The following is a 20,167-nucleotide window of genomic DNA, read 5'->3' on the forward strand; positions in this document are numbered from 1 at the left end:
GCACCAGAGTTAAGTTAGGGTTTTTCAAAATGCTGACACGCCGAGCTCAAAAGGTTCACCATCACTGGTATAGACCCTTCTATTCAAGATGGGACTCATATGTGAGTAGAAATTTGAAGATAGAAAACCAGACCACTGGACACTTCAAGAGCTAACTGATAGAGAAGGACTATTGAGATTATGAATCTCATGAGAAAACAAAATTAACTGAATTTTTACCTGGTGTTTGTTATTGTTTTGTAGATTGAATCATCTCAAACTTGTCATTCTGAAAGATCTGATAAAAAGAAGGAAGGAAAAAATTCGGGCAACTTCCAGAAGAAACCTGCAAACATACTTCAGCAATCTGATACTAAGAATACAGGGGCTAAGAAAAGAAAAATTGATGATGCATGAGATGAATGTTTCTAAATTTTCCAAGAAAACAGTTTTATGCATGCATGCACCATTATTTTTATAGCTTAAATTTTAAGACACTTTCATTAATATTTTATATGTGTGAAGCTATATTTTAAGAACTTCTCTCTAAAGTATTGAAGACTTGAGAATTTGAGAACTTTTGACAATTTAAGAGCATGAACTGCATATATTTACAGTGTGAAATGAGGGGAAAAATAAATTTTTAATGTAAAACCCTTTAAAAGTAAAATAGTTAAGGGAGTAAGTTCACATAACTATCTTAAGCTCTTTACACCTTGTAATTTTTTTTTGACAGAACTATCTTTTGACAGCAGTGTTGTTGTACTGAGAATTTGACATAGGCTCATCAGAGTGAGTACCCTCAGGTTATAACATGTAGAATCCACACAAAAAGAGTAATAAGGTATCAATACTGATATTAGTAAGTAAGATGGCGATGTCTCTAAGTAAAATAAAACTAAGATTGAAACCATAGCCCTATATTGACATTTCATAAAGAATGGCTCTTTTTAGACCAACCTAGCTCCAAAATTAAATCCCAAGTGAACGCGTCTAAGTTTAAAGCACATAAATGAGTAACTTGAAAATTCTTACATAAGTGGTTGTGAGAGGTCAGTTTTGTGTTAGAAAAAAATATATCTGTAAGTTATCCAAACTGACTTCATCTTTAGAATTTTATTTTTAAATACTTTTCCACTAAAATCATTATCACCTGTGTGTTTTTAACTTCAGTGTGGTCACCGTTAAATCAGTGCAGTCCTTCACATCATTGACTTGACATTCTGTCTTATTTGAAACTATGTGGTTCTTGAAGTGCTCTTTTTAGTCAAAATAATCTTCTATATCAATGTTTGGATCTAGTAGATCTTCTCCATATGATGAAAGATTCATCTGGTTTAATATCAAGTTTTCAAATGTTTCTTCTAAATTGGTTTCACCAATTAAGACAGCTCCCATCATTCGTCCATTCTGCATGACGACTTTGATGTATTCTTGTCCTTTGGTACATCTCAGCATTAATTCATGATCTGAACCCAAGCTCTGTGCATTGTATTTTCCCAGCAATACAACCTATAAATATACATGTAGGGATAAAAAAAGTTATTCTAGTGAGTTCCTAAAAGGAAACATAATAGGCGCTTATTTTGTGTTATGCCAGAATGGCCAGCAGAAAAATCTGTTCACAAAATTTTACAGCTAAAAGCGTCATTGGAGCAGGTTCCAAAAAACCCCAAACACTTGAACAGTATGCATTTATTCTACAGGTGATAATGCCATACAATCTACATGAACATTAAAAATATCTAGTGAAGCCCTGGATGAGTGGCTCAGTTGGCTGGAGCAGTGTCCTGTACACCAGAAGGTTGCGGGTTTGTTTCCCAGACAGGGCACATACCTAGGTTGTGGATTAGATCCCCAGTTGGCATGTACAGGAGGCAATCTATTGATGTTCTTTCTCTCTCTCTCCCCCCCTCCTCTAAAATTAATTTAAAAAACATATCCTCGGGTGAGGATTAAAATATCTATCTATCTATGGAATATACAAATATGTAGAATATGGACCACATTAGCCTGGAGTCATGATTTAAAGATTTAATAAGGAACTGAGTTAGATCTTTCATGGCAAATTATTTAATCTCCCTGAACCTTGTATATGTGTGTATTTGTGTATGTTTCTCCTTATCAGTAAATTAGGAACAAAAACTAGCCTCAGACTAATGTAAAGAGGACTAAGATATGTATGGAAAATAACTTGGTTCACTCTTGAGTATGACAGCTATTAGTTTCCTGCACAAAGAAATAATGAATCTCAAATAAAAATTAGAAATGCACCAATAGGGAACAGTCCCTGTAAAGTGTAAAACTACAGTGGGAAAGGGAGGTAATGATTATCAGATAATTAGGAATTAAGATCAGCAATAATACCAAGTATTGATTTGCATAAAATAAAATATTTTTTTCTTGGTGAAATGATTAAAACCATATGAATTTGTATTCAAGCAAGAAAATCTGATGATTATAATCAGTTACTAACAAGCAGAAAAAGGCACTAATTTGCTTATCTATCTTACCTTATAGTTAAAAAACTTTGTTACATGAGCAAAAAGTTCGAAGCTGAAATCCATGTCGATGGACTCTCCTAAACTAGCTGCAGCCATGCACTTCGCTGCGTACCATCCCATCTGTCTAGCCTGGGTCCACAGCCTCATCTGAAATAAAAAATGTAATGCAGTGTAACTTTTCATTATCATTACTTAAAAATGTTAGCACTTAACCTTGTAACATTCCTTCATGGAGTTCAATGTTTGACAGTCCTTGAGACTGGTTAGGTCTAGATCGGTTAAATTGGTTAGATGTTTGGTTGGGTCATCTTTGCCATAGAAGCAATCACCAATCCACACTGATTGGCATTTGATTTTGGTATCTAATAATTCTACCTAAATACTGCTTCAAAAATTAAATATGACACCAACTTTTACATTTCAATAAATTTTCTATTTAAAAATATATTTCGGGTTACACCAGATAACATTTTAACCAGTCTCCACTTCAGAATAAATTTCTCATCAGCATTAATAGAGATGCCAAATTATCACTGAAAAATTTGTTTCTTCTCCTAACCCTCATGTTGGTGCTAGATCGTTAAGACCTACCCTGCAATTTACCTCAGTGGGCAGACAGATTTATCACTCGGTGCCTAACCCCAAGACATCATTTCAGATCTCAGCAAGTGATTCTGGGAAGTCATTTAAAATTCTCTACAGCAGTATTAACTTCTTCTGTATTCTGTTTTAACTGTATTTCTACAAATTTTTGGGATTTTTCTAGTATAACAGAACACTGGCCTTGGAAGTCAGTAGATCTGCGTATCAACTGTACCTATTTAATTTTTCTGAGTCTCAGTTTCTTCACTTGAAATATAAACATATAGCTTCCTACTTAAAGTAGGAGATTTGGAAAACCATAAAGTTGGATTTGCTGGTAGCAACTCCTTGTTTTCAGATGGAGTCTCTGAAAAAACGTGATCATGTATGTGGCATACCTGCTGCCAGAATGGGCTGGGTTGCCAGGAAGCAGTACAGATGTCACCTGCAGCATAGATATCAGGAAGGGATGTGTGCATATGATCATCCACTCTCAGGCCACCGTCTTCTCCTAGATCAAACTAAACAATGTTCCTCATAAGCATAAATGGTAAGAAAAATGAAACGACTTCATTCTAAAGTAAAAGAACAAGTAAATTTTTTACATCATGATTTGCTGATCTTTAAAGAGAAAGTGAAAAATAGCTGAAAGTTTAGGCAACTAAGCTGAATTTCCAGGGAATCAAATTCCTCATAAGATGCAAACTCATAAAATTCTGAGAATTTCAATATCAAAAAAGCCCAGTAACCATACAACTAACCCACTCATAATTACAAGAATATTCCTCAGTTTTTCTAGGCTTCAAATGCTAAAAAGAAAAAAATTATTAAGAGTTTTTTCAAAATAGCACTTTTAAGAATTCATGTGGTATCAGTCTCTTACCAATATTTATATAAATAAGTTATGCATTATGTCACATCAATAATGACACCTATGCTGCAATGTTAACTGCTTAAGAACTTTAAGCAGTGAAAAAATATTGCAAATCATCCGGCCGGTGTGACTCAGTGGTTGAACATTGATCTAAGAACCAGGAGGTCACGGTTTGATTCCCAGTCAGGGCACATGACCAGGTTGCAGGTTCAATCCCCAGTAGGGGGCGTGCAGGAGGCAGACAATCAATGATTCTCATCATTGATGCTTCTATCTCTCCCTCCTCTGAAATCAATAAAACTTTATTTTTAAAAAAGTATTGCAAATCAAGATATGAATATAAATTAAATTCTTTTTAGTCATATTAAGTTACAGTTTTATACTAACACAGTGAATAATTATTCAGGCTTGAGAATTAGAGCTTAATAAATAATTAATACTTTAAAAATATGTGTAGTGGGACCAAAAATTTCACCTTACATTGTTGCCACAGAGAAAAGGTTCTATATTTGGTGTAACTCCTGTAGCACTGACAATGAAATCACAGCCATATATCTTTTCGTTGGTCAGCTCCACATACACAGGCCATATCTCTTTAAAAAAAAAAAATGTATTCTCAAATGTAATCACCAATTGTTCACAACATTATGTGAATATAATAACTAGAACAAGGAAAAATAAAAAGGAAGGCCGGAGATGACTTTAAAACAACATCCCTTAATATTTTGCATAAGGCACATTTGTTTACACAATTTTTAATACAATTAACACCATCTCCTTGTTTTGGGTATGATTACAAAACTATGGCATTCTAAATTTAGACACAGATCTAACCAAGTAAATTTAAATTGGTAATCATCTTACAAATTATTTCTTTAAAAATCTTTATTAATAGAGGATGTTCCTCTGAGAGTTTAGTCTAACTAGGTTACTCACTTTTCAATGTTTTCCCTTACTATTCATACTCAAACTTTCTCTTTTCCTATGGAAGAATTCAAAGAATTTAGAACTGGAATATCATACACTTTGATTTTGGGGAAGTCACTTCACCTCTGAGAACATCAGGTTTTTAGTTTTAGTTTTGTTTTGATCTGCAAGATATTCTGATTGACTCACAGGGTTATGACAGTCAAAACACTGTGAGTAAAGCCCTATACAATTTATTAGAAAACTTTAAGTTAGTTATAAAAATAAAATGACTTATTAAATTATCATTTATTTTTACTTTTCATGTTTAAATTTTATATGGCAGTCTGAAGTTGGTTTTTAATCTATATATATAAAAGCCTAAGTGACACTTAGGACCGAAAGACCGGAATGACCAGTTGCTATGACGTGCACTGACCACCAGGGGACAGACGCTCAACGCTGGATCTGCCCCGTGGTGGTCAGTGCGCTCCCACAAGGGGAGCACCACTCAGCCAGAAGCTGGGCTCACAGCTGGCGTGCGCAGCTGCAGCGGTGGGAGCTTCTCCCAGGCTCCCAACTCTGTGGCATCCCTACCAAGCTGCGTTGGCAGGCGCAGTGGGCCAGGGCTCCACCCTGGCTGCCTGCCACTTGGCGTACTGCTACATCCCCCAAGGGGTCCTGGATTGCAGGAGGGTGCAGACCAGGCTGAGGGCCCCCCCTCCCCCCCCCCCCCACACACACACCGGGGCCTCTAGTATAACAATAAAAATTAAGCTGCCTTCCTTTTAAATAAGCAGTTAAGTATCTTTTTATTTTATCACTTACCTTTATCAGTTGTAACTAACTCATTTTGATGGTCTCTTGGAAATGTCAAGGACTTTTTCTTAGAGATTCTAAATTCCTTCTGAAGATAGATATTCTTTACTTCACACATAGTTTCAATGTGAATCTTATGAGAAAACTAAAAGAGAAATATTTTATTTAGAATCCATCTATTAACCTTTAAAATATTGAAATGCATCTGAAATAACTTTTGAGAAAACATTAATTTAAAATAGGACAGGTGTTTTCACTGTGGTCTGTGTATGGCAATCTCCACTTCTGGGGAGTTAGAAAGAAGGCAGAGAGTGAGTGTTAGATGAATTTAATATTCACCTACCTTTGGTGGGCATGTAGGCCAACTCCTTTCTTAGCACTATGGATTTTAAGTAAAGGGACCTAGCAATTCTTTGATTACATATTTGTAACCAGTCTTCAAAAAAAAAGGGTTTAAGAATTTAAAACTGCATTTAGACATGTTTAATTAGTATATGAAAACATACCTCTCTTGTTCCTTTAAGATTTAAGCCTTCATGCCAATCAGGTCCTAAGGCACTGCCTACATTACCAGCATTAATGTTGGTTCCTGCTTCCTTTTTCTTTCCTAAAGAGATAAACTCAATTCAAAATTCAAATGATATAAAAATAAATATCTGCCAGGCAGATAAATATGCTTGTTCTGCAGCTTTTAGGCAATATAATGATTCTCATGCATAAGTACATACCAAATGATGAAACAAAGTCACCTGTAGTAATAATTTTATTTATTTTAATATTTTGTGATGTAGAGATATAAAATGGACAATCTTTCAATTGAGTATTGAGTATAAACATAGTGTTTTTGGGATGTTATATTCACTGGTTAATATGAAGGGTAAGAATGTTAGCCAACAGATTTTGAAAATGTTGCCAGTTTTTGGGATGCCCTAAACTTATAAAATTCTTGAATTTTACAAACCATTATGTGTTTTTTTAATCCTCTGTAAACTAAAAAATCATGAAGCTTGTATTTGCTTTCAAACTCATTGCATTTTTATAAAATTACCTTAGGTCTTGTCTAGTTGTAGCATCTGTTTACAAAGATGCAGATAGACTGGCTTATTTAATTCACTTTAAATTTCGTTTTAATTATACATATTTTTCATAAAATATATAAATTCTAGAAAATCTAAAAAGTCATATAAAGATACTATATTCTTAGCACCCAAATATATTTTGCTAAATTTTCTTATAGTCTTTTTCTATATGGTTAAAAAAATAGAAATTTATCTGTGAATTAATGAGTCAGATTCTATATTTACCTTTAGTTGTATATCTGGTTCTTTTATGTGCAATTTTAGCCTCTGGTTTTTCAGCAATGAGCTTTGAGGTCAAGAATTCAGCTGCTCCTGCATCGAAGAAAGTATTCCCAATAGCCTTATCTTTAATGGCCCAAATTACTTCACAACCTTCGACTTCATACCTAAAAGGAATATTAAAGTTACTTAGAGCAATTTCAAAAGTATGAGTAGAAATCTTTGTACTTACAAATAATAATTCTCTCCTAAGGCACAAGTAAAGAAAATATTTTGAGCAAACTCAGAAAAAATGATTATAAGGAGGAATGTAACACTCTTTCAGGATAAGAGTTAAAGTAGAACAAATAACAAAAGGAATGTAATCAGTTTACCAAGAACATGTAAGGGACTAATATATATACTGGACATCAGGTAAAGTTTCATTACAATAAATATCATTTCAAAGTGTTCAGTTTCTACAACATAGTTATTATTTAATGTCCGCAGGGTCCCAGGAGTGAGAAATGCTTTATCTGGTAATAATGTAATCGATAATGGATGGATGGTACACAGCTACCATACTGAGAATAGTTGACTTCTTTGGTAACAGACATTTTATGTATTCAAAGAATATTACAGAAGGAATAAGATCAAATGTGTGAATTTGAACATCTTTAAGGTAAGAAAGCATTTCACTGTAAATAGTAATAGTATTAAGTTATAGTTTTGGCGATACGTGATGGAGAAAATTTGTCACGTGTACTAAAAATTTGAAGCCCCCCTTACATCTGTGCCTCCTCCCTTAAGGCCCAGTCTAGTTTTGATGCTCTAGTTTTTCCTCTGCATTTCTCTGCACAGTGCCACAAAATTCATAATTATAATAATAACTGCTATTCCTGGTATTCAGGCAATTGAAGAATTCTTATAGGCTTTCAATGGGATTCATCATCCTCTAAAAAAGAGGGGCAAAAACCTAGTCTGAGAGTTGGAATGGATGAAACTGAGCAAAGACAGGACTTGAGTAGATTCCTTATTTTAATATAAATTTGTCCTATCTGTAATGGGACCCAATTTTCTAGTCTGAAAAATACCCATACTATTTCATGTCAGCTATCTGCGGGGAGATAAAATCACAAAGAAAGTGAATTAATGCTCTGTAGACAACAAGAGGAGTCTTTGATGATTTCTGAACTTGAAATACTTTAAAATAATATTTCATATTTATTAATGTGTTCACATAACAGGATGGGTATAAGCAATAAAAAGTGGTGGGGATTATGACTAGAAATTTCTAAAGGTGTACACATTCAGATTCTTTTTTAATGTAGTACATGCTTATAAAACATTAGAGTCTCCGTGTATGGATTGTGCACTGATGGGGTCCCTCGGCCTGCCCTGCAAGGGATTGGGCTGAAACCAGCTCTCCGACATCCCCTGAGGGGTTCTGGATTGCAAGAGGGCACAGGCCAAGCGGAGAGACCCCACCGGTGCATGATCGGGGCCAGGGAAGGATTGCGGGAGGGCTCCAGGATGTGTCCGGCCCATGTTGCCCAGTCCCGATCAGACCCCAGCAGCAAGCTAACCTACCCGTTGGAGCGTCTGCCTCCTGGTGGTCAGTGCACATCATAGCTACTGGTGGAACGAAGGGTCGGGCACTTAGCATATTAGGCTTTTATTATATAGGACTAGAGGCCCGGTGCACAAAAATTTGTGCACTCGGGGGGAAAGGGAGAGTCCCTCAGCCCAGCCTGTGCCCTCTCACAGTCTGGGACCCCTCGGGAGATAACGCCCTGCTGGCTTAGGCCTGCTCCTGGGTGGCAGAGGGCAGGCCCAATCCCTAGGTGCAGCCCCTGGTCGGGCTCAGAGCAGGGCCGATTGGGGAGTTGGGGTGCCGCTCCTGTCATGCACAGAGCAGGGCAGATCGGGAGGTTGCAATGCCACCCTCAGTCACGCTCAGGGTAGGGCCGATTGGGGGGTTGGGGTACGGCCCCCTGTCACACTCAAGGCAGGGTCGATAGGGAGGTTGCGGCGCCACCCCGTCACGCACAGAGCAGGGCCGATCGGAGTTGAGGCGCTGCCCCGTCACGCACAGAACAGGGCCCATCAGGGGGTTGGGGAGCTCCCCCCTGTCACACACAGAGCAGGGCCCATCAGGGGGTTGAGGAGCTCCCCCATCACTCACAGAGTAGGGCCGATAGGGGAGTTGGGGCATCGCCCCTTGTCACAGAGCAGGGCGGATCAGGGGGTTGGGGCGCTGCCCTCTATCACCCACAGAGCAGGGCCGATCAGGGGGTTGGGGCGGCGCCACTGTCACGCTCAGGGTAGGGCTGATGGGGAGGTTATGGCTCTACCCCATCACACACAGAGCAGGGCCCGTGGGGGGGGGGGGGTTGGGGCGCCGCACCCTGTCACACACAGAGCAGGGCCAATCAGGGGGTTGGGGCGCCGCATCCTGTCACACACAGAGCCGTAGGGTGAACAGGGGGTTGGGAAGCTCCCCGCTATCAGGCACAGAGCAGGGCTGATCAGGGAGTTGGGGCGCCTTTTCCTGTCATGAACAGAGCAGGGCCCATAGGGAGGTTGTGGCCCTGCCCCGTCACACACAGAGCCGCAGGGCGATCAGGGGGTTTGGGCGCTGCCCCCTGTCACGCTGATCCCGGTGCTGGGAGGCATATTACCCTTTTACTATATGGGATAGAGGCCTGGTGCATGGGTGGGGCTGGCTGGTTTGCCCTGAAGGGTGTCCTGGATCAGGGTGGGGGTCCCCACTGGGGTGCCTGGCCAGCCTGGGTGAGGGGATGATGGCTGTTTGTAGCTGGTCACACACCCTTCAGGGTGGGGGTCCCCACTGGGGTGCCTGGCCAGTCTGGGTGAGGGGCTGAGGGCTGTTTTCAGGCTGGCGGGTGACGGAAGCTCCCAACTGCTCCTTTTTTTTTCTTTTTTTTCTTATTCTGGGCCAGCTTTAGCTCTGAGGCTCCAGCTCTTAGGCCTCCGCTGCTGAAAGCAGGTATCTGGTTTGTTTGGGTTCTCTAATCGAAACAATGTATAACTCCAGCTCTGAGATCCCAGCTCTTCTATATTTGTTACGTTTCAGGCTCAGAGGCCGGCAAGGCAGGCGGGGAACGTTGGTTTCCTCCGCCACTGAAGCAAGCAAGCCTCATGTTAGTTTCAAGCTGCCTGGCTGCCGGCTGCCATCTTGGCTGGCAGTTAATTTGCATATCTCCCTGATTAGCCAATGGGAAGGGTAGCGGTCGTATGCTAATTACCATGTTTCTCTTTTATTAGATAGGATTATATAGGATGGTTCAAATCTAGCTAGTTACCAGTTAATGACCCTTTGAGACCTAAAGTACTGCCTAAACCAGGGGTGGGCAAACTTTTTGACTCGAGGGCCACAATGGGTTCTTAAACTGGACCAGAGGGCCAGAACAAAAGCATGGATGGAGTGTTTGTGTGAACTAATACATGTTAACACTGCTGCTGGTGAAGGAGCAGAGGGGAGAGCAAGAGAACCCTCCGCTCTTTCGGCTCCGCGGGCCGGATAGAACAGCCGAACGGGCCGGATCCGGCCCGCGGGCTGTGGTTTGCCCACGGCTGGCCTAAACTCATATTTTCTGACAACATTTCTGCAATTATGAATCCCATGAAAGCTAAAAAAAATTAAGTGGATTTCTGTTCTTGAAAATACATGAAAAACAATATTATCTTTGATTTTTAGGATAACAAGATCTTTTCTAGTATGCCAACAATAACATGAATCACAGAGCAATTTTTAAAAGTATATACTTACGCTAATTCAAGTGCGATACCACCATTCCCTATGATCATTATTCTTTTAGCATTCGTAAGCTGTTTCTGAAATTCCTATATTAAAAAGAAAATGACACAGGGTTTTGTATAGTGGGCAATAGTGGAAGCAAGAGGCTTCTCTGATAATAAATCTTACTTTCCTACTCTTCCAGGATGCACCCTTCCAATTGATAATACAAATTCTCCTCTACATTTCACCCTACACTGCCTTTACAGCAATGCCTCTCCTGATTTTCCTTGTTTTTATGTCATTAGAGTACTACTTCAGAATTTCAGCAGGAGGCCCTGTCTTAGTTTACTAAATTCTCAACTATTTGACAAATTCAATTTACTAACATAACATTGATCTACATCCTAGATACAGGATTCTTCCTCTTCTAGTTCCTCAGTTGATACTGTCTGCAGTCACTCAGCACTTAAAACTTGCAGGATGAGAGCCACAGCAGCAAAGTGGTTAAGAGCACAAATGCTAAAGGAACTGGTTCTAGCAGTTTACTAACTGGGAATGATGGACAAGTTGTTTATCCTCTTGTACCTCACATTCAACTATAAATGGAATTAAGAAGTGACTAAATCTCGCCCTAGCTGGTTTTGCTCAGTGGATAGAGCGTCGGCTTTCGGACTGAAGGGTCCCAGGTTCAAATCCAGTCAAGGGCACATGCCTGGGCTGCCGGCTCAATCCCCAGTGGGGGTAATGCAAGAGGCAGCCAATCAATGATTCTCTCTCATCATTGATGTTTCTATCTCTCTCCCTCTCCCTTCCTCTCTGAAATCAATAAAAAAATTAAAAAAGAAAAGAAGTGACTAAATCTCAAGGTTTCTGTAAGCATTAAGTAAGATGATGTAGATAAGGCTGTTAGGAATAGCAGACACACAATAATGTCTACCATTTATTTAAAAAAATGTTATTACCATTATAAGGCAGCTAATTACTACCACCACCCTCCCTAAAAAGACCACAATGTACTTGGAGAAAAGCCAGTGGGTCACTCTTAGGAGACGTTCAGAAGTACAGAATAGTACCACTGCTTCAGGATGATGTCTGAATAGCTCAATTCCTTTGCCTACTATGTCAAGTTACCATTTCTCTTAAATTGACCCAAAACTTATTGTAATGTTCAATAAATAACCACTGAAATTGACTTCTTGAAATTTCTACAACAACAAACACCTTAAGTTAATTTTAGTTTGTCCTTCATTGAGGGAGTAGATAATTTAAGAAAGATCTATAGAGTACTGGACATGGAGATGAATGGCATGAGTTTAAACTGTACTTCTGATAGTTTAATAACTACCTGAGTAACGATAAATTACTTAGTCTTTCTATTTCAATGACCTATTTGTAGAGTGGCAGTAATGACTGTCACACAGAATTATCATGAGGATTCAATGAGTTTTTGTATGTTGAGGGCTTCGCTGGAATACAGTTATGAATGCAATCTTTGGTAATATGAATCCCAAAAGGTTTACCAAAAGATAACCAAGTTCTAGTTTTCCATAAATTCCTAATTATTTAATTAAGAATAGCCTGAAAGTAAACTATCAATTTTCAAGGACACAAAGTATTGTTACGTAAGTGTAAAATGATCACCTCATGGGACAGAACAACAAGGAACTTGAAGACAGAGTATTGTGATTTGAAATCAGGAAGAACTTCTTGGCAATAAGGCCAACAAACCCTGAAGTAAGTTATCAAAAGAAGTTGTATAAGGTTCCACAATAGAGTGTCACCTTCCTGGGATAGTTATCACTTGAGTAGAACAATAAACCGAGTGACTTTTCCAGTTTTAGGGTCTGTCATGATTCTGTACCACAAAGATCTTCTGACTATTAATTTGTTTGCTGAAGAGTAAGTTCTGTAAGTTTTGGATATGCTTTATTCTTTTGGGGAAAAGGTCATTATATTATTTAGGTCACAAATCATATATTCCCAATCACAATAATAAGTGTGTGCATCATATAAGCTGTACCCTTCAGCAGAGTCATTAAATTTGGGACATCATATAGGAGAAAGAACACAGAACATCTGCATGAATAAAAAACAAGATAAATTATCAACTAAAAACAAATTAAAATTGACAATAATAGAACCTTATAGCTACTTTCTGGTTTATGGGCCACAAAACAAAAAACTCCCTTCTGCTCCTACAGTTTAGGAATTAGCATTGTAAGTGAAACACTTTCATTCAAATGTAGCAAAAGATGTCTAAGATAAAAATCTTCGTGTTATTCCCCAGGACCCAACCCCAAAGTTACCTGCGCACTATCTGTATCACGAATTCCTAATACATAAGGATTTCCTTCACATATCAACTTTGGTTTAGCTCCAGCACACAGACAGAGTTTCTTATATATGTGCTGACTGCCATCTTCTGTTAAAATGCACTGTAAAAACATAGAGCAATGAAGGCGCAAGAAGCATTTATATGTGGGTACAATTTCACTTTAAACATTCAAAAACACAAAAGCAAAAAGCATATTAAGCTTGCTTCTTGGTGGCAATCAATATTTTGTCCCAGTAAATACAAAGCTAAGTAAGCATAAGAATACATTCTTCAATTCAGTGATTCTTAATCATTTTAGGGCCATGAATTATTTTGTGAGTCTGATGAAAACTAGCCTTTCTCCTAGCAAACTATACGCTCTTTGGGGATTATATTTTCACCTAAGTGACAAACGTGTTAAACTTAAATCCAGCATGTACTGGCTTTAAATATATTTATATTGATTTTAATAACCTCAATGAGTCTAAAAAACATATTAGAGATCCAGTTTCTGTTTCTTAATATTGAAGAAAATCTACAGATTAGCAGCAGCATTTAGAAAGCAGATATACATAAGATATGCTGGACTTTGTTAGAAAGGTTTAGGGGTTAACTTTTGTGCCATGTGTTTGAATTATAAAACTTAGCAAATCATAACATAGCACTTATTACCCATTGAGACATTTGTCACCCATGTTAACTCTTTAGCTGCATAACAAATATATAAAATCAATAACCCAAAGTGTAATCCATACAGACATTTCATGCAAGTTTTCCTTCATATAATCTGGTTAGAATTTTATATGACAGACAAACTAGTTATAGGCATTGAACAAATTTAAAAAATAAATTTTCATTTAGTTACTATGAAAACAAACACAAAAGCTCTTTATTAGCTACTGTTAAATTTTTGGAAAAAATTAGAATTTTTCTAATTCACTAAAGAATATAAAGGATAAGAGAATGCAGACATGCTAGTATACCTCATGCGGGACAGTTTTCAAATGGTAATGGGTAGCGCTCTGATTCATTCAAATGTCCTAATATAAAAATTTCCTCACAACTCATTAGTATACTTTTAAACCTACTTCAATTTGCAAATTAATTCACGTGGATGTTACAATGAGTAAGTACTACCACTATAAGTATTAGAAACTTACTCTGATTTTTGGATTCAGATTTTTCATTCTTTTCTCATAAAACTCAGTATTTTTTCTTAATTTCTTTTTCCTGTCAAATGTGGTGTATGTGTTTTATCCCTAAGGGAGAATTCATAAATTAGAGCTGCTTTTGAGAAACAGATACAAACTCTACTTTATATCTTGCCTAAAGCTCATTTGAGGATATTGTTAATCACCTGATAACATCCTTTTCTGAGACTGCCTTATTCCTCACACTGCCTTGGTTTGGCCTTGTATCATTTTGGACTATTGTAACCCCCTTCTAATTTGGTTGCTGGCTACTAGCCACTTACTCATTCTTGACACTGCTGTCAGATATATCTTCCTCTTCTTTTTTTAAAAATCTTTATTGAGATGATTATATATCTTCTTAAAAGAACTTCTATTTCATCATCCCTGCCTCCTCTTAAAATCTCTACTATTTTTCCATTGATTAGAAAATGAACTCAATTTCTTAGCTTGACATAAAAAGCTCTTTACAATCTTATTTACTTATTTCTCAGGCCCTGTCTGCCAATCTCCTTTACTTAGCCCCACCCAAATCCCATTGACCACCTCATGGTTCCACATGCTCCCTTTCCTTTCTTTTGGTCTTTGAAGATGCAATCTCTTCCTGGAATGCACTTTTGCATCTATTAATTCACTAACTATTAATTCACTCATATTTTAAAACACAGCTCAAATATTACTCAATCTGTGAAGTCTTCCTAAATATCTACTAGCAGAGCTTTGATAATATTTCAATGACTGCGCTTTTCACATGTCCATATAATTATATGTATGCATGTCTATATTCCCTATGACACTGAGAGCTTACAGATTCCTTATATTATTGCTTATTCCTTACATTATGGTGCCTATCACTTAATGTAGTGCCCAGAAAACAGTGGACACTATATAAATGTTAATGCTAATTTGAAATATAAAACTTAAAGGCAAAACTAAACTAATTACACAATCCCAATAAACTCACAAAAGAGTATAAATTATTCTAGTAATGGAAATCAATGTCACAAAATTTGCATGCTAGGGACTTTGGTGGTGGTATAGGTGGGTTCAAAGGAAGTCAGGCAAAAACCTCACCAAGATTTAACAGCACAATGTCATTAAGGAAAAATTCTCTTACATGTTCTTCACTCTTCAGTTGCTTTACTCCACATTCTATAACTTTAATGTTGGGAAAGCGGTTTTCTAACATGGTACTTGGTTGTTCTTCAACATCAAACTCTTCCAATACTTTAGAAATCTGTATTAGATCAAAGAGGTAAGAATATATATTAAAAACTTTTTCAAGAATTCTAAACAAAAATAGTTCCATTTTTTTCTATAATTATTTATGTTCATACAACAAGAAAGTTGGTGAACTACACAAAATACAGTGGAAAGAAGGCTAGATTCGCATTTTAAGACTAAAACTCAAAATACTAGTCCTACCACTCTTGGACAAGCCTGTTAGGTCACTGCCTTAGTTTCCCGAATCAAAAATGTTTGGAGACCACTCTTCTATCACACTATGATCCAAATGATCTTAGACTCCTATTATAATGTTATGACATGTGTAATATAAATCTGTGGAACTACAAAGTATTCTGAGATGCTTATTACACATCTGCAACATTAATTATCTACAAGTGTAAACTTGGCTCAGAAGCACTTCTGATTTGTAAATACACGCACACACATATTTATAATAAAAATATACACACGAATATATTTGCATTCATATTTAGAGTTCATAGCAATTTTCCCCAAAAGAACCTTATTTTAAATTTTCTGAAAAGTAATTCAGAATGGGAGGGAAATGATAGGAGGAAAAAAAGAGAAGACTAGAAATTCAATATCATTCTGGGTGCTTTTGGTATTCAATCTGAATTAATTCTAAACTTTGAACTACAATTTTGAAATGAACATCCAAAGAACATTTGTCATTTTAAACAATTAAAATAGTACAATTATACTACCTGCTATACAAGTTACTGCAATTTTTAAAAATTAATAGTAAGAAAGTTATACAAAGATTCTTACCTGCTTGAAATTGGTAACTGCTTTAATAACAGGAGAAGCTGTTAACAGGAGAATCTCTTCTGATGGAAAGTGAATTGCCAACTTATTAAGAAAAAGTAGGAAAAATAGGATAAATAATTTTAGTTATTATTATTTGTGGCATGGAGAGTGAGAAAGGGATAGTGCAATATTAATAAAGTTATTAACCTAGGGAACTAATCAATGTTCCTCATCTAAAGTTTCCATTATCCTGAGTCTTGTTCATATTTATGAGGTAGTGATGAGTAGTGTTCAATACTGTGGTATTGATTAAAATGAGTAATACATTTACACTAAATACTAACAAAGATCTGAATAAGGAAAGTGGCATAAAGAGGTATTCCTTATTTACTTAACCTATTTTATATGCCAATTTAAAGTTATCATGCCAAGGGTAAGGAGAAATTACCTTCCTAATTAACAGTTAAACCAACTTCTACTTATTGTAAAATATTTTCATTTGCCTTCAGTAGGATGAAATTACAGCAAACCCTCAATAATAAACATTTAGAATCTCAGGCCTCTTTCCAAGCGCTTTGGCACTCCCATCCTGCCTCTTCCAAATGCCCAACCAGCAGATATCCTGAAAGACCAAGCCATTTTAATATTAGTCTTAACAAAATATGGTGGCTTAACTTGCCATTGTTTCATCATTTTCCTCTAGCTTCAAACCTCTCTCTCACTTTACACTTCTTGAAAGCATTTTCCTAACTCAATCTCCAGTTCAACTCTACCAATCTCTATTTCTATCCCTTTTACACTATTAAAACTGAGCATATCCAATTCAACTATACATCCTTAAAACCCATAGATTTTTTAAGTACCAGCTTATTTTAACTTTCTACAGTATTTGACAAAATCACCACTCTCCCTATCTTTCTTTCCTTTGTGTATTCTGTAATTTTTCCTCTGCTTTAAAAATATATATATATATATATATATATATATATATATATATATATATATTTGATTTTAGAGAGGAAAGGAGAGCGAGAGAGATGGAAACATCAATGAGAGAATCACTGATTGGCTGCTACAGCACGCCGCCTACTGGGGATTGAGCCCACAACTCAGGCATGTGCTCTTGACTGGAATCGAACCCAGGATCCTTCAGAGTGCAGGCCAATGCTCTATCCATTGAGCCAAACGAGCTAGGGCTCCCTCTGCTTTGTTTTCATTGCTAGACCAGACCCTCAAAACTTCTTTATGCTACTAAAATCACCTTTCAATTGGCCTTCCAGTCTCATATTAACCAGCTACCTCCGCCCCACACATTATAACTAATTGTCTTTTAAACTTTTTCATTTGATCACATTACTCCATTGCTCGAAATCACCTATTTGTAAGTTCCTGGTAAATTTTTAGCATGACTTATAAGATCCTTTATGATCTGGCCTCTGCCAACCTTCCCTGGCTTCATCTCTGCTCACCTCCCCCAAGCACCCCCTGCCTTAAGTTTTGCTGCTCCCAGAGGATGCTAGGCTTCACCTGAGGTTTACTGTCGCTTCCCTTTGGAACATCTGTCTTGTCTTGTTTAGGTGGTGAACTTTTACTCATTATTCTAAAAAGTGTATCTCCTTGGAGAAAGGATACCTCTTCCCTCATTTACTCCCTACCAACTCAACTGGCACCCCTAAGACAGCAAACACACCAAGGAAATGATTTATTTACATGCCTCTTCACTAGGCTGTGAGTCCCTAAAAAGGTATCAGGCTGTTTATATTTGACTAAGCAGCCCTTAGCACAGTGCCTGGATCATAGGTGTTGACTTGGCGAATAAGTGGAAAATACACCTTATGATTAAAAGATTAAAAGTTTAGCCCAGCTGCGATGGCTCAGTGGATTGAGAGCCATCCCATGGACCAAGAGGTCCCGGGTTCGATTCCCAGTCAGGGCACATGCCTGGGTTGCGGGCTTGATCCCCAGTAGGGGGCCTGCAGGAGGCAGCAATCAATGATTCTCGCTCATCACTGATATTTCTCTCCCTCTCTGAAATCTCTCTCTCTCTCTCTCTCTCTCTATATATTATTAAAAGTTTAAAAGACTTGCACTTCTTGTACCATTTCTCATACTTCTGAGATTGTTTATATCAAGATAATTTAGTCTCTTCTGGGATATTAAGATACATACAGGTGTAGATATATATATGGTCTCATTATTCACTATAAGCGGAAAAGCGTTCCTAGCTGCATTCCGCATACACCTTGCGGGCTGTTTTAGGAACGTTCCTGGAGAGGAAGTATCTCCCATCTGGGGAGTTCACAGTACAGGGAACCTAGGTAAGGGTGCGGTGCACCCGGGGCCTGCGCCGTGTGGAAGCGGACCGCAGTGGTCTGCCGACAAAGGTGGCGGAATCTCCGCACTACGTCCTTGCTAGTCACAAGGCCTCCGGTCTGCTCGGACATGGCTAGACCCGGGTCCTAACGCCCAACAACTAGCTCTCTCCCCCCCCCCCCCCCATTCCCCCGGACTCCCCCTCCCCACCGGCCAGGCGCCTCAGGTGAAGCTTGCGAGGTACCGAGGACACCAAGGCCACCGCGCAGTCTCTAATACCTGCGAGCAAGCAGGAGAGAAAGCGGGGGTAGGGATGGGGGGGAAGCGTCCAGAGAGAGACCAGGTAGAAAGACCGGCCGGGGGAGGGAGCGGGGAGGAGGCCGGAGCGCCGCCGCCTCCGGGGTCCAGGAGGGCGCGGAGCCGCCTGTCCGCCCGCCCGCCCGCCCTACCTGCTCCGCACAAGAGACGCCCGCGATGCCACCGCCCACCACGACGAACTTCCCCGCCGCCGGGGGAGGGCGCGCGGCCTCCATGTTCCCAGACTTCTGAGGGCTCGCGGACTGCCGCCGGGGAGCGGCGGGAATTTGCCTTCCCGAAGAAGCCGTGGGCCGGGACCGCCACTTCCGGTGTCTGACCCTGGGAACCAGACCTACGGGTGCCGAGCGGTTCACACTTAGTCCCTCCGCCTCTGGGGCGCGCGCTGCGTGCTCCAAGCACGGAGGCGTCTACTCGATGCCGGGCTTGGTGTGACGGTTTTTATAGCTAAATGCAGTTTTCCCACGTGCATGTGATAAAGAGAAGATAGAAAACAAAAAAATTAAAGAAGATGGGTGGCCAAAAAAAGCTTGGCGAAGTGCCTAAAGACAGACCGATGATCTCCCGAGGCAGAGCGTTCTTAAAATAAAGGAATTGCTCTGATATTCTCGCAGGGTCCATAGAGGGTTCTTGGGAAACGCACTCATCCTTTCCCCACAGCAAACTCTGAAAGTGCATTTCAACCTAACATAGCATCCTCTGCTGTCGGACCATCTAGCTATGCCGTTAGCTGAATGGGGTGCCAGTGCCTCTGACCTGACGCTCCGGCTGCAGGTATAGCTCTCCACATACCTCTCTCTCCAAAGTCTTCCTCGCTTCCCCTACCGGCAGGGACCGAGGCCAGGACTGTGAGTGTGTTGGAGCTGGCAGGGGTGGAGGATTGTTTCCTACAAGCATGCACACAACTTTCTCCAAAAAAACTCTTATTGCACTCTTCCGCAATTTATCAATGAATTCTTTCCTTTCCCTTGTATAGCCTCAAGGAATATGATAGGCTAATGTTGGAAAAACCAGTTTTATAATCTCTTAGCACTCACCTATTTTCTGATCTTTCAGAGCATGGTCTAGTACAGTGGTTCTCAACCTGTGGATCACGAACCCTTTGGGGGGTCCAACGACCCTTTCACAGGGGTTGCCTAAGACCATCAGAAAACACATATATAATTATATATTGTTTTTGTGATTAACCACTATGCTTTAATTATGTTCAATTTGTAACAATGAAAATACATCCTGCATATCAGATATTTACATTACGATTCATAACAGTAGCAAAATTACAGTTATGAAGTAGCAACGAAAATAATTTTATGGTTGGGGATCACCACAACATGAG

At 39.0% G+C, this 20,167-nt stretch overlaps 2 protein-coding genes across 8 annotated transcripts in view; one reads left to right on the forward strand and one right to left on the reverse strand.

Moving 5' to 3' along the window:
- The window catches only part of RECQL (RecQ like helicase), a 28,870-nt gene extending 27,724 nt beyond the window's left edge, over window positions 1-1,146 (forward strand). For all 4 annotated transcript variants that reach the window (XM_036297211.1, XM_036297212.1, XM_036297214.1 and 1 more), the window contains one exon: window positions 244-1,146. In XM_036297211.1, the coding sequence (XP_036153104.1) occupies window positions 244-396 (153 nt within the window). In that variant the 3' untranslated portion in view covers window positions 397-1,146. The remainder of the gene's footprint in view (window positions 1-243) is intronic.
- PYROXD1 (pyridine nucleotide-disulphide oxidoreductase domain 1) lies at window positions 1,077-19,166 on the reverse strand. Of its 4 annotated transcripts, XM_036297215.1 has the most exons (12): window positions 18,966-19,164; window positions 16,225-16,305; window positions 15,326-15,445; window positions 13,011-13,139; window positions 10,735-10,808; window positions 6,969-7,129; window positions 6,171-6,271; window positions 5,674-5,809; window positions 4,420-4,532; window positions 3,464-3,586; window positions 2,493-2,630; window positions 1,077-1,491 (listed from the first exon to the last, which is right to left on the reverse strand). In XM_036297215.1, the coding sequence occupies exons 1-12, from the start codon at window positions 19,047-19,049 to the stop codon at window positions 1,243-1,245; spliced, it is 1,509 nt and encodes a 502-aa protein (XP_036153108.1). In that variant the 5' UTR covers window positions 19,050-19,164; the 3' UTR covers window positions 1,077-1,242. The 4 variants fall into 4 exon arrangements, with proteins under 4 accessions (XP_036153108.1, XP_036153110.1, XP_036153109.1 ...); XM_036297217.1 differs by lacking the exon at window positions 2,493-2,630 and having other exon boundaries at window positions 18,966-19,166; XM_036297216.1 differs by lacking the exon at window positions 13,011-13,139 and having other exon boundaries at window positions 18,966-19,165.
- Window positions 19,167-20,167: the final 1,001 nt, after the last annotated feature.

Source organism: Myotis myotis, unplaced genomic scaffold (assembly GCF_014108235.1).
Source record: "Myotis myotis isolate mMyoMyo1 unplaced genomic scaffold, mMyoMyo1.p scaffold_m19_p_3, whole genome shotgun sequence".
NCBI classification, from domain to species: domain Eukaryota; kingdom Metazoa; phylum Chordata; class Mammalia; order Chiroptera; family Vespertilionidae; genus Myotis; species Myotis myotis.